This window comes from Pan paniscus, chromosome 7 (assembly GCF_029289425.2).
Source record: "Pan paniscus chromosome 7, NHGRI_mPanPan1-v2.0_pri, whole genome shotgun sequence".
Taxonomy (NCBI): domain Eukaryota; kingdom Metazoa; phylum Chordata; class Mammalia; order Primates; family Hominidae; genus Pan; species Pan paniscus.
In genome coordinates, this window is record NC_073256.2 from 114,999,066 (window position 1) to 115,014,251 (window position 15,186).

At 41.8% G+C, this 15,186-nt stretch overlaps 1 protein-coding gene across 12 annotated transcripts in view; it reads left to right on the forward strand.

Moving 5' to 3' along the window:
• Positions 1-15,186, forward strand: part of MTDH (metadherin) — an 82,601-nt gene that overhangs the window by 12,523 nt on the left and 54,892 nt on the right. For all 12 annotated transcript variants that reach the window (XM_034966390.3, XM_034966392.3, XM_003821685.7 and 9 more), the window contains exon 2: positions 4,999-5,100. In XM_034966390.3, the coding sequence (XP_034822281.1) occupies positions 4,999-5,100 (102 nt within the window). The remainder of the gene's footprint in view (positions 1-4,998; positions 5,101-15,186) is intronic.

Genomic DNA, 15,186 nt, shown 5'->3' on the forward strand with positions numbered 1-15,186 from the left:
ACCTAAGAAGTTTCTAGGTCATTTGAATCATGATCTTTACATGTTGTGGCTAGAAATACAGTTTACGTAACTAAGTGAAAGTAGGGTTCTATGTGATTTCATTTTAGAAGTCAGTGTTAAGCCTTATATATGCTTACCTCAGATACAGGTTCTTTTGCAAGTTGGAATCAGTTTTAACAAGTGAAGAGTGCTCAAATGACATCTGTTATTAAGCATACTTTTTTTTTTTTTTTTTTTTTTTTTGAGACAGAGACTCGCTCTGTCCCCAGGCTGGAGTGCAGTGGCGCGATCTCAGCTCATTGCAACCTCCGCATCCCAGGTTCAAGTGCTTCTCCTGCCTCAGCCTCCCGAGTCTGGGACTACAGGTGCTTGCCACCACACCCAGCTAATTTTTATATTTTTAGTAGAGATGGGGTTTCACCATGTTGGCCAGGATGGTCTCGATCTCTTGACCTCATGATCTGCCTGCCTCGGCCTCCCAAAGTGCTGGGATTACAGGCGTGAGCCACCGTGCCCGGCCTATTAAGCATAGTTCTTATTCTGAACTTTAAAACTCCTTGTGGCAGAAACTCCATTCATATGTCCTTGTTCCTACAGTCCTTAGCCTGATGCCTGGTACTTGAGTACCAGGAATTGAGGCCAGGTGCGGTGGCTCACACCCATAATCCCAGCACTTTGGGAGGCCGAGGCAGGCGGGTCACTTGAGGCCAGGAGTTCTAGAACAGCCTGGGCAGCATAGCGGAACCCGCTCTCTACTAAAAATACAAAAATTAGCCAGGCGTGATGACATGTGTCTAATGCTGAGACACAGGAATCACTTGAACCTGGGAGGTGGAGGCTGCAGTGAGCCAAGGTCATGCCACTACACTCCAGCCTGGGCGACAGAGCAAGACTGTGTCTCAAAAAAAAAAAAAAAAAAAAGTTATGGAATTGTATGAAATTAATAAATTGAAGATTGACTAGTCTGCTATGTGGCCCCCTCTTCCATTCCATTTTTCCCTGATATATAGATATCCTCATTCTGGTTTACTACCACCCCTGCCAGCACATACATACTAAGTGTTCCTTTGTGCATGCATTTTAAAAAAAGAAAGATCCAGGTGTGGGGGTCGAAGAAAATTATAACAATAAGGTAAACATGGTGATGTCTACAAGGAGTTTATCCATCAAAATAAAATGATTCTATCATTTTTCTGTTACTGGTTGATTTTCAACAAATTTGAAAGATATCTTTGGTCTAACTTAAAACATAGATTGTAAGCTATATATGAAATAACTTTGATTGGCCCTGGTGGGGAAGACCTTAAAGTTCTTGAGAGAATTTTAAACTGGGGTATAATGAGAGGCCCATGTAATTGCTAATCTGTAGAAAGCCACCATATAGATTAAAGTTCCATGATCAGAGAAAACTGCTTTTTTTTTCTTTTGTATTTTTTTTCTTTTCTTGAGACAGGGTCTCATTTTTTTGCCCAGGCTAGAGTGCAGTGGTGCAGTCACAGCTCACTGCAGCCTTGACCTCCCAGGCTGAAGTGATCCTCCCATCTCAGTCCCTCAAGTAGCTGGGACTACAGGGGCATGCCACCACACCCGGCTATTTTTTTGAATTATTTTTTGTAGAGACAGGGTCTGTCTATGTTACTTGGGCTGGTCTTGAACTTCTGAGCTCTTGCTGATCCTCTCGCCTTGGCCTCCCAAAGTGCTGGAATTACAGCCGTGAGCCACTGCACCTGACCAACAACACTTTTATGTAAAACCCATATTGACAATCACAAGGGTAGACACATTGGATTTGAAGTTTTGGTTTGTAATTAGTTACTATTCATGTAAGTAGATCTATATAATATGCTCCCATTTAGGGATTTGCTAATTTAAGTATGATTAGTGATTTTCCAGGGCAAGGCCTTCTCGACCAGCTGTTGGCAAAATGAAAGGACACATTGGCTCTGCTGTATGAAGGAGAATCACCTTAGTGTATTCTTTTTTCCAGCAACCCAAGAATTATATTGACTTTACTTTTGGGATAGGAGGCTTATTGTTTCATGGCATCAGGCATGTGTGGGAAGTTGCTGATGACTTCTGGAATCCCAGTAATGATGAAAGCTATATAAATTCTAAGAGTTTAGTGGAAAATTGGGAGATCTACACAGGTCAGAGAGAACAGCTGCGATTAGAGCTATTATGTAGATTGATGTTGCAAAGAAGGAACTAAAATTGGCACAGATAGGAGCGTATGAGCACCTTTGGCTTGCCGATCATTTCAGAGCCTATGGAAATGGGACCTGAATGTTCCTGAATCTGTGGGAATGCAGTTGGTCACTTTCAGACTTTGTGTTGTTTGAAAGAAAAGAATGTTTCATATTTCATTTGGGAGGCTACATCAATATTGTTTGCAGTTGGTCTCACATAAATGGCATTGAACTTGTTGGTGAGTTTTTAAGACGGTTTTTGACCGAATAATTTCTAATCTTCCTAGTATTTAGTAAATAAATCCCAATGACTCAGTGTCATGTAAATGAGTAAAATGAAGGTGGTATATGGCAGTATATAAGTGGTTATGATGGAGAGTTTCCTGAAGGGATTAATTAAATGAAGTTTAGCAGATGTAAGTTTTGTGAGTTGCCAGTTGAAGAGATAGGAGACTATGGAACTGAAGCTGCAAGATTGTTCAGTTGGTATAAGTCTTACATGGAAAAGTGTGGCCACAAGAAAATCAGAAAAGGCAAGTTTGGCCAGAGAAGATAGCATGAACTAAAAGTAGCGTATAAGAATAAGATGATGATATTAGAGGCCGGGTGTGGTGGCTCACATCTGTAATCCCAGCACTTTGGGAGGCTGAGGCGGGCGGATCACGAGGTCAGGAGATCAAGACCATCCTGGCTAACACAGTGAAACCCCGTCTCTACTAAAAATACAAAAAATTAGCTGGGCGTGGTGGCAGGCATCTGTAGTCCCAGCTACTTGGGAGGCTGAGGCAGGAGAATCGCTTGAATCCAGGAGGCAGAGCTTGCAGTGAGCTGAGATTGTGCCACTGCACTCCAGCCTGGGCAACAGAGCGAGACTCCGTCTCAAAAAAAAAAATGATGATATTAGAAAGTAAAATTAAACAAAGTTTTGTATTCCTGATGTAGATATGGCCCTAAGTCCACATTCCATTTTGAGGTTTCTTACCTTTACCCACATACTACCTCCCTCTTCCTTCCTTCCCCCATATGCATAAATACACAGAAGAGGGATTAGAAGAGGCAACATTAGAAGTGGCAAGACAGCATAGAAGAAAGAAAACCAAATCAAGAGTAGAAAACCTGGTTTTAGCATTAGCTGTCTGACTTTAACAAGTTGCTTCAGACCCAGCAGATTATATTTGGGTTAATTAGGAATTTAACCAGCTAAAAGACAGCTTTTGTTTTGATTTTCTGCCACAGATCTTTGTAAAGCCTACAAATTGAATTTGAGAATATAAATGGTCTCCTTTTCCAACTTTGTATCCCTGATCATTGTTAACAAATGCATGTTAAGTCGTACTATAGAAACTTTGAACACTTTGTATTGTTTTCTTGAGTATAGCTCTGCTGTAATGAGTAGGTAGCTGGTAAAAGTGTGTTCTGTAAGAACTGAAAATAAAGCCATTGAAACTAGTATATTGACTTACTAACATGTTGAATTTGAGGGGAATGCATAAGTGAAAAGATGTTGTAGGATCCAGAAAGACGGTTAGAGTACAGATACCTAGGCCCCATTCTCCAAACTTCTCAGTCTGGTGATGGGGCTCAGAAATTATTATTTAAAAAGTAAAAAAGAGGCTGGGCACGGTAGCTCACGCCTGTAATCCCAGCACTTTGGGGGGCCGAGATGGGTGGATCACCTGAGGTCAGGAGTTCAAGACCAGCCAGACCAACATGGTGAAACCCTGTCTCTACTAAAAATACAAAAATTAGCCGGGCATGGTGGCATGCACCTGTAATCCCAGCTACTCAGGAGGCTGAGGCAGGAGAATCACTTGAACCTGGGAGGCAGAGGTTGCAGTGAGCCGAGATCACACCTTGGCAGTCCAGCCTGGGCAACAAGAGTGAAACTCCGTCTCAAAAAAAAGGTAAAAAAAGAATGATTCTGGTTAAAAGCCAGATTTGGGAATCACAGACTTGAGTCTACTCATGAGCATCTCTAAGTGCTATCCACCATTTTATTTTAGGAATGTTAGGAAAGCTTTTGTAGCCTTTTTTAGGCTGTGGCAATGGGTCGGAAAGCATCTTACTCCCAGAACAGTAGAGCCATGAAATTACAGAATTAGAGGTTCCATTAGAGATTGCCTAACATTCATTTGTTTATGTATCATCTATGGCTGCTTTTATGCTACAATGGAGGAATTATGTAGTTGCAACAAAAACATATGGGCCAAAAAATAAAAATAAAGAACAAAGATATATGGCCCATAAAACCTAAAATAGTTTCTGTTTTGTTTTGTTTTTGCTGAGGACTGTTGATGGCAATCAATAAAATATTTTTTTCTGAATTTTATTTTGCCATACACCCTGAATATGTTTATAAATAAAATATTTTCTATCTGGCTGTTTACAGAAAAAGTTTGCTGACTTTTGAGTAGATCATACCTGTCACTTTATAGATGTAGAAATAAGGCTCGGAGACAATGAGTGAAATATTCTGAGATTACACAGTTAATTGGTGGTCAAATTGCAAACACAGTTTTGTTCTCCTTTTAACTGCTTCCATTCCATTATTTTTGTTAGAGGGACTGATACCTTGGTGAGATAAGAAAATTTGTGGTACAGAATTTTGCTTATGAATTTTATATATATATATATATATAAACACTAGGGATAATAATCTATCAACTCTTAGATAACATTGGTGTACAAAAACTTTTTAAATTTAGGTACAGAGGTAGGATTTGATTGTAGTATATATGGTTTCCTGCGTATAAATCTTTGCATTGATCTGCTAAGCAGTTTGATAATATGATACTTTTTGTTGCCTGTGCAGCCAAATGGGCGGACTGTTGAAGTGGCTGAGGGTGAAGCTGTTCGAACACCTCAAAGTGTAACAGCAAAGCAGCCACCAGAGATTGACAAGAAAAATGAAAAGGTAAGTTTGGGAGCATATGAAATTGTATGCAAGACTCTTAATAGAGTGACATATAAGGATAATGCTTTTCTGTTTCATAAGATTGTATGTATACCCCTCATTTAAACAAAACTCAGAAAATCTGAATTAACCATAGTGGATGGGTGGTAAAAGTTTAACTGAGTTGTTTTTGTTTTTTTAAAGGAAAGTTGCATCACCAAATATTTTAAACATTGCTGTGGCAATACTAAATATTCATTATACCAAAAACAATTCATTCACAACTTGAACATCTTGTGTAAGTTTTCAGATATATAACATATATACCTTTTATTCAAAAACAGAACTGTGGAATTGTGTTACCTTTGTTAGTAAGACACATCTAGCATGAAAACCTTAGCAAAATCGTTCAGTGGTGTTTAGTGTTGAAATAGATTTCTGTTGTGTTGGAAACATAATTGTCTATTTACTAGACATAGATTAACTTCATTTAACAAAAGAAAATGTGGGCCGGGTGCTATGGCTCATGCCTGTAATCCTAGCACTTTGGTAGGCCGAAGTGGGTAGATTGCTTGAGCCCAGGAGTTTGAGATCAGCCTGGGCAACATGGCGAAATTTTGTCATTACAAAAAATACGAAAATTAGCCAGGCGTGGTGGTACGCACCTGTAGTCCTAGCTACTCAGCAGGCTGAGGTGGGAGGATTGGTTTCAGTGAGCCAAGATTGTGCTAATTCACTCCAGCCTGGGCACCCGAGACCCTGTCTCAAAAAAAAAAAAAAAAAGAAAAAAGATATAGATGTGCACTTTCATTTGGATGTGAGATTTTCCAAGTAAGACAATCTATCATACCACATAAATGGTACACTCCTGAGATTTTATTAATTTTCCAGTTGCTTGGCATTAAAACCGATTCATTTTTACTTGACTTAATCTAGCTTGGAAGTAGGCAAAATGAATAAGAAATTCTTAACAGTGGTTCCTTCTACTGTGAGAAAAAGACTTTTCATTCAGTTCCCTTTTGTGCATTGAATTACCCTCCCTTTCCTTTTTTTTTTTTTAATACAGAGACAGGGGTCTCACTATGTTGCCCACACAGCATAGTCTTGAACTTCTAATCTCAAGTCATCCTCCTGCCTCGGCCTCCCAAAGTGCTGGGATTACAGGCGTGAGGTACCACATCCATAGCCCCTCCCCCTTTTTAAAAAAATCCTGTCTATGCATAGCCCCTTTTCAGGAAAAAAAAAACAAAAACAAAACAAGACAGTCACTGATCGGTAAGTGGTTTCTGGGAACCACGGTGCAGCAGCTCTAGCTTCTTGGAATAGTGGTATGAAATGGTTGCTGCTGGCAGGGTGTGGTGGCTCACGCCTGTAATCCCAGCACTTTGGGAGCCCAAGGCAGGCGGATCGCCTGAGGTCAGGAATTCAAGACCAGCCTGGCCAACATGATGAAACACTGTCTCTACTAAAAATACAAAAATTAGCCTGGTGTGGTGGCACATGCCTGTAATCCCAGCTACTCGGGAGGCTGAGGTAGGAGAATCACTTGAACCCAAGAGACAGAGGTTGCAGTAAGCAGGGATTGCGCCACTGCACTCTAGCCAGGGCGACAGAGCGAGACTCTGTCAAAAAGAAAGAAAGAAAGAAAGAAATGGTTGCTACAGTTTCTTAATGCTTCCAATTTCAAAATGTCTTTGAAGAAGTGGCTAAGTCAGTTCTTCAAAGACATTTTGAAATTGGAAGAACCAAGACAGCTGCAGGTAGAATGGCTTAAAATGAAGGATAGTTTTGGGAAATAATTAAATTTATGTCTGACTTTGTCTTTGGCAGAAAAGTAATGACTTGTGTTAACAAGTAAGCATGTAACATAAGGAGTGTGAGTTTATAGAGTGACTAGTTGATATGCCCAATATAGATTTACACATCTCTGACCTAGTGTTTTCTTTTTTCTGGGCTTTCTCTCTATTAGTGAGTAATGTATACTTACTCCTGCTTCTACTCCCTGAATTGCCCTGAAAAATTTGTAGTTGCAATAATTGAGGAACTACCATTATAGTGATTAATTTATATAAATTGAATGTGACAGGGTATAAAATCACAGTTTAAAGTTTATCATCATTACTTTGAAATGTCTTGTGGTGGGAAATAATTATAATAGTTGACATTTACTTACTTAAGTATAATATGGCAGGCACCATGCAAGGTGAGGTATGTTTGTATGTGTAAATATACTTACATATCTAGTAGGGACAGCTTATTGAGTACTTACTAGATATACTTTTAAGACTTTATGGTTGTTGCTGGGCACGGTGGCTCTCGCCTGTAATCCCAGCACTTTGGGAGGCCAAGGTGGGCAGATCACGAGGTCAGGAGATCGAGACCATCCTGGATAACATGGTGAAACCCCGTCTCTACTAAAAGTACAAAAAAATTAGCCAGGCGTGGTAGCGGGCGCCTGTAGTCCCAGCTACTAGGGAGGCTGAGGCAGGAGAATGGCGTGAATCCAGGAAGCGCAGCTTGCAGTGAGCGGAGATTGCGCCACTGCACTCCAGCCTGGGCAACAGAGCAAGACTCTGTCTCAAAAAAAAAAAAAAAAAAAGACTTTATGGTTGTTTAAAAAAATAATCTATAGATATTATTTCCTTCTTTTCACAAGGGCTCTGAGGTGGTAGTATTATATCCATCTTACAAATGAGAAACTTGAGGCTTATGTTACCTGAGCTATTGAAAGTATAGTCAGTTCTAACCCAAATCTATCTGACTTCAAAGTCTTTACTTTTTACTGCCTTATATTATTTCTAATCCTCTCAAAAACTCTGCCAGGCAGATAGTTATAGCCCCATTTTACAGATAAGGGCTCCAGTGCCTAGAAAAATTTTGTGATTTAATTAATTTGATACAGTTGGCCGGGCACAATGGCTCAAGCCTGTAATCCCAGCACTTTGGGAGGCTGAGGCGGGCAGATCACCTGAGATCGGGAGTTTGAGATCAGCCTGGTCAACATGGTGAAACCCTGTCTCTACTAAAAATACAAAAATTAGCTGGGCATGGTGGCGTGTGCCTGTAGTCCCAGCTACTCGGGAGACTGAGGCAGGAGAATCACTTGAACACAGGAGGTGGAGGTTGTAGGGAGCTGAGATCGTACCATTGCACTCCAGCCTGGTTGACAGAATAAGATTCCATCTCAAAAAAAAAAATGGATGCAGTTTCTGGACTAGGATCTGAACGCAGCTTATTCTGATTCGAAAAAGTTCTTTTTATCATTTAACAGTGCCACCTTTCAGTTGCTGTTGCTTTTTCAGTACAAAGTTTCTACCTTTGGTTTCTTGCCTATTCTATTTGACTTTTCAAATAATAATACATGCTACAACTCATGGCTGGTGTTCTGTTTTTGCCATCCTGTTTTGCATTTTGAATTTATGCTTTTTAATGTGGTCAGGTCTAGGTAACTCAGTTAATTTTTTGTGGTATTGCACTATGTGTGTATTGTGCTTTGTGTTTTAAATAGTTGGTGTTTTTTAGACTTTCTTTCTTTCTTTCCCTTCTTTCCTCTTTTCCTTCCTTTCTTCTTTCCTTTCTTTTTTTTCTTTCCTTTCTTTGTTCTTTCACTCTTGTTGCCCGGGCTGGAGTGCAATGGCACGATCTCAGCTCACTGCAACCTCCGCCTCCCAGCTCAAACAATTCTCCTGCCTCAGCCTCCTGAACCACTGGGATTATAGGCACGCACCCCCACGCCCAGCTATTTTTTGTATTTTTAGTAGAGACGGGGTTTCACCACGTTGACCAGGCTGGTCGCGAACTCCTGACCTCAGGTGATCTGCCTGCCTCGGCCTCCTAAAGTGCTGGGATTACAGGCATGAGCCAGTACACCCGGCCTACCTTTCCTTATAAAGAAATACATCTTTGATCTTATGCACCTTAATATATTTTTTGTTTTTGCTCTCTGAGCCATATCTTGGGCACTTTGAGAAGTACAATTTTTGTCTGTAGAGTAATTGTACTCCTAAGCTGTGATATTGATTACCTTGCCATATCACTTGAGTAAGCCTTGTAGATAAAAGTTTGCCTAGAAACTGTATATGACAAGATCTTAGGTCTATAAAGCAGGTTAAACTGCCATAGTTTTCTAGGTCCTTATTTGGGTTTGAAAGTCAGTGTTTCATTAGTACTAGTCTCTAGTAGAGTACACATAGGACCATTAGCCAGACTGAATGCATTGTGCTAATAGATGCTAAAGGTAATAAAAATGTAAGATGTACTTACCCTTAGATTACAGGCTAGTTAAGGAAAGGCAAGCAAAGAGAAGATACCTAGTAATACAAGGCATTAAGTGCTGAATATTCAGAGGAGAAAGGTTATCCTACTTGGGTAGCCAGAAAAGATTGACTTAATTAGTCTCTTAAGTATAGGAATGGTATTTTCAGTAAGTAGGCATGTGGAGACAAGTTTTAGAAGGGAAGAGAAACAAATGAACACAACCTGACATTATTTAGATTAAACAAATGGACATATTCAGACATAAGGGGAAGCCTTAGACAAGTTTGACTGGTCAAGATAGGGTAGGGATATGTAAAAACTTAGATATATTCAACTGGCAGCAACATTGATGATTAATGAATCAGTTTTGCATCTCTGATTGTAAAGATCTGGCCGGGCGCGGTGGCTCACGCCTGTAATCCCAGCACTTTGAGAGGCAGAGGCGGGCGGATCACGAGAGGTCAGGAGATCGAGGCCATCCTGGCTAACACAGTGAAACCCCGTCTCTACTAAAAATACAAAAAATTAGCCGGGCATGGTGGCGGGCACCTGTAGTCCAGATACTCAGGAGGCTGAGGCAGGAGAATGGCCTGAACCCAGGAGGCGGAGCTTGCAGTGAGCCACAATTGTGCCACTGCACTCCAGCATGGGCGACAGAGCGAGACTCCGTCTCAAAAAAAAAAAAAAAAAAGATCTGAATTAATGTAGAAATGTAAAGATTGCTAGTGAGAGAAACAACGGAAACAAAATGTGTAAACTTTTGTCACCACCAAGTTGTTAGGATGAAGTCAGCGATATCCACTAAACCCTGATATCATTTATTACAAGTATTAATAAGGTCTTACATTTTTATGATGCTACACAATATACAAAATATTTGTACAAAACATTTTCACATCTCTTAATCCTGATGAACAACTCTGAGGACATTATCATTTCTTTTACGTAGCTCAATAAAGAGTTTTGTGAATTGTCCAGGAACACATAGCTGATAAGGAATGCTCCTTCAGTTTCTCTAAGGCAGCAGTTTTTGAAGCATGGTCAGTGAACCCCTAGGAAGGGACCCTAGTGACCCTTTCATTAGGTCCCTGAAGGCAAAACTATTTTCATAATAATTAAGACATTATTTTCCTTTTTAACTATGTTGATGCTTGCACTGATGGTGCAAAAGCGATAATAGGTAAAACTGCTGGCTCCTTATCATGAACCAAGGCAGTGGCACCAAACTTCCACTCATTGTATTCTTGTTTTGTTTTGTTTTTGAGACAGTCTCACTCTGTCACCCAGGGTGGAGTGCAGTGGCACGATCTCACTCACTGCAGCCTCCACCTCCCAGGTTCAAGCAATTCTCATGCCTCAGTCTCCTGAGTAGCTGGAATTACAGGTACCTGCCACTACCCCCAGCTAATTTTTGTATTTTTAGTAGAGACGGGGTTTCACTGTCTTGGCCAGGCTGGTCTTGAACCCCTGACCTCAGGTGATCCACCTGCCTCCGCCTCCCAAAGTGCTGGGATTATAGGTGAGATCCACCGTACCCTGCCATTTTGTTTTGTTTGAAGAGACTCTCACTCTGTTACCCAGCCTGGAGCGCAGTGGCACAGTCATGCTCACTGCAGCCTTGACCTCCCAGGCTCAAGCAATCCTTCTACCTCAGCCTCCCAAGTAGCTGGGACTGCAGATGCACACTACCATGTGCCCAGCTAATTTTTTGTAGAGACGCTGTCTTACCATGTTGCCCATGTTGCCCAGGCTGTTCTTGAACTCCTCAGCTCAAAGCAGTCCACCTGCCTTGGCCTCCCAGAGTGCTGGGATCACAGGCATCTCATTGTATTTTTTACTGCCATCTACTCACAGTTAAAAAAAAAAAATGCTAGTTTCACTTGAGTGTCCTTAATGAAGCAGCAAAAATTATTATTAGCTTTATTAAATCTTTATTAAATCTCAGTTCTTAAACACATGCTTTTTAATCTGTGTGATGAAATGGAATATATGCATAAAGTATGCTGCAAAATGAAGACTGATGATTGTCTTGAGGAAAAACACTTATGCAATGGCTTGTGTGCCAGATTAGCCACTTATTCATATTACTCTTTTTTTGCTTGAAAGAATGACTGATAGACAAGCCGTGATTATTCAGATTTGCATATTTGCAGACATTTTCTCAAAAATGAACAAGGCTATCTTGTCACTTAAAGGAAGCTGGTAGTATTTGTTGCAAATGATAACATGACTTCTTGGCAAGTGAAAATTAGAAATTTGGAAAATTTGCTGGTGCAGTAGCTCACACCTGTAATCCCATCACTTTGGGAGGCCAAGGCAGGAGGATTGCTTGAGCCCATGAGTTCAAGACTCGCCTGGGCAACATAGCGAGACCCTGTCTCTACATTTAAAAAAAAAAAAAAAGGAAGAAATTTGGAAAATTTGTGTCTGCTACCATGAGCTTGACAACTTACCAGTACATAAGGAATTTCTAATGACATTGGTTGGTATATTAACAAATGTAATTTTTAAAAATATATGTTGTTTAATGGAATGTTTTAACATTTTGGAAGATCTACGGCCAGGCGCGGTGGCTCACACCTGTAATCCCAGCACTTTGGGAGGCCGAGATCAGTGGATCACAAGGTCAGGAGATCAAGACCATCCTGGCTGACATGGTGAAACCCCGTCTCTACTGAAGATACAAAAAACTAGCCGGGCGAGGTGGCAGGTGTCTGTAATCCCAGCTACTCGGGAGGCTGAGGCAGGAGAATGGCATGAACCCGGGAGGCGGAGCTTGCAGTGAGCCCAAATCGCGTCACTATACTCCAGCCTGGGCGACAAAGCTAGACTGCATCTCAAAAAAAAAGAAAAAAATTTTTGGAAGATCTTTATAACTCAGTGAACAAATAATTTTCCAGTGGACCAGTGCTTGCATGTTACAAAATCATGCATAAAAGATTCATGCATATTGCAATATAGGGGCACATGTTCCCAGGATCTCCTGAGGGCTGTGTCATGGGCCAAAAAAAAAGAAAGAAAAGGAAAAAAATTGCAAGATAGACCAATGGATTTTAATGTAATAGAATATGGAAAGTTCATTGATGCAATTTCAGATTCCACACTGTAACAACTTTTTTTTTTTTGAGACAGAGTCTAGCTCTTGTCACCCAGGCTGGAGTGCAATGGCACAATCTCGGCTCACTGCAACCTCTGCCTCCCAGGTTCAAGTGATTCTCCTGCCTCAGCCTCCCGAGTAGCTGGGATTACAGGCGCCCACCATGACGCCTGGCTAATTTTTATATTTTTAATAGAGATGGGATTTCACCATGTTGGCCAGGCTGGTCTCGAACTGCTGACCTCAAATGACCCACCCACCTCGGCCTCCCAAAGTGCTGGGATTACAAGCATGAGCCACCGCGCCCGGCCATGTAACAACTTTTATGAAGTTATGATGTGATGGGTTTTGGTGTAATGTTTTTCCTTCCTCTACCTAAAACCCTTCATGCCTTCCCATTGCTCTTAGAAAACACTCCCCAATCTGAAACATGACCTAAAAGCCCCCTGCCTTGTCTCATCTCCCACTTCTTACCCTCTCTGAACTCCAGCCACATTGGTTTTCTTTCCCTTTTGTTAAACAGCTTTATTTTGAGATAAGCCATTAAATTTACTTGTTTTAAATGCGTGATTTAAATGTTTTCACAGAGTTTTACAGCTATCACCACAATCTAATTTTTTTTTGAGACGGAGTCTCGCTCTGTTTCTCAGGCTGGAGTACAGTGGCACGATCTCCGCTCACTGCAACCTCCACCTCCCTGGGTTCAAGCAATTCTCCTGCCTCAGCCTCCCTAGTAGCTGGGATTACAGGAACCTGCCACCACACCCAACTAATTTTTGTATTTAATAGAGACAGGGTTTCACCATGTTAGCCAGGCTGGTCTAGAACTCCTGACCTCAAGCGATCCACCTGCCTCAGCCTTCCAAACTGCTGGGATTACAGGCATGAGCCACTGCGCCTGGCACCACAATATATAATTTTAGAACATTTTCCTCACCCCAAAAAGAAATCTCGTGTCCATTAGCAGTAACTTAATATTTTCCCCTCTCTGCCACTTATTCCCAGTCCCCCTGCAACTACTAATTTCTGCTATAATATCAAGGAGGAGTGAGACCCAGAATTATGTGAAGAAGCTCTTAAAATACTACTCCCGCCAATCACAGTGGCTCATGCCTGTAATCCCAGCACTTTGGGAGGCCGAGGCAGGTGGACCATTTGAGGTCAGGAGTTCGAGACCAGCCTGGCCAACATGGTGAAATCCCGTCTGTACTGAAAATACAAAATTAGCTGGGCATGATGGCACACGCCTGTAATCCCAGCTATTTGGGAGGGTGAGGCAGGAGAATCACTTGAACCTGGGAGGCGGAGGTTGCAGGCGGAGTGGAGCAGAGATCGCACCACTGCACTCCAGCCTGATCAACAGAGGGAGACTCCATCTCAAAAAAAAAAAAAAAAACTACTCCCTTTTCTACTTGCGTTTCTGTGTATATGTAGCCTGGTTTTTTTGCCCTTTCTCTCACTGCTGTAAAGAAGTACGTGCCTGGGCGCCGTGGCTCATGCCTGTAGTCCCATCACGTTAGGAGGCTGAGACATGTGGATCACTTGAGGCCAGGAGTTTGAGACCAGCTTGGGCAACATGGCGAAACCTCGTCTCTATTAAAAATACAAAAATTAGCCAGGCACGGTGGCACGCCGCCTGTAGTCCCAGCTATTTGGGAGGCTGAGGTGGGAGAATCACTTGAACTCCGGAGGCGGAGCCTGTAGTGAGCTGAGATCGTGGCACTGCACTCTAGCCTGGGTGAAGAGTGAGACCCTGTCTAAAAAAAACAAAAACAAAACAAAAGACCAGCTCGGTGGCTCGTGCCTGTAATTCCAGCACTTTGGGAGGCTGAGGCGGATGGATCATGAGGTCAGGAGATCGAGACCATCTTGGCCAACAAGGTGAAGCCCCGTCTCTACTAAAAATACAAAAAGAAAATTAGCTGGGTGTGGTGGCATGTGCCCGTAATCCCAGCTACTTGGGAGGCTAAGTCATGAGAATCACTTTAACCCAGGAGTTGGAGGTTGCAGCAAGCTGAGATCGTGCCACTGCACTCCAGCCTGGTGACAGAGCGAGACTCCGTCTCAAAATAAAATAAAATAAATAATAAAAATAAATGCCTGAAACTGGATAATTTATAAAGAAAAGAGGGTTCAGTTGGCTCATAGTACCACAGGCTGTACAGGAAACATAGCAACATCTGCTTCTCAGGAGGCCTCTGGGAGCAACCCATGGCAGAAGGTAAAGCATGAGCTCTCTCTGTTGCCCAGGCTGGAGTGCAATGGTGCAATCTCGGGTCACTGCAACCTCCGCCACCTGGGTTCAAGTGATTCTCCTGCCTCAGCCCCCGGAGTAACGGATTACAGGCGCCCACTGCCACCCCTGGCTAATTTTTTTGTATTTTTAGTAGAGACAGGGTTTCACCATGTTGGCCAGGCTGGTCTTGAGCTCCTGACCTCAGGTGATCCTCGTGTCTCGGCCTCCCAAAGTGCTGGGATTACAGGCGTGAGCCATAGCACCCGGTGGGGGATAACATTTCAGTATGAGATTTGGGTTCGGACACAGATCCAAACCATATCGTGCCTCGGTCAAAATAATGTGTTGCAGTAAATTGAATACAAACACAGATATATGAATCCAGCTGTCTTAAGGTAGACATTAAAGATATTTGCAGAATATAAAATCTGCCACTGTTCTCGCAAATTTTTTTTGTTTTGAAAAATATATAGGTATCATTATATAACATATAATTTATGATTATTTTGTTATGAAT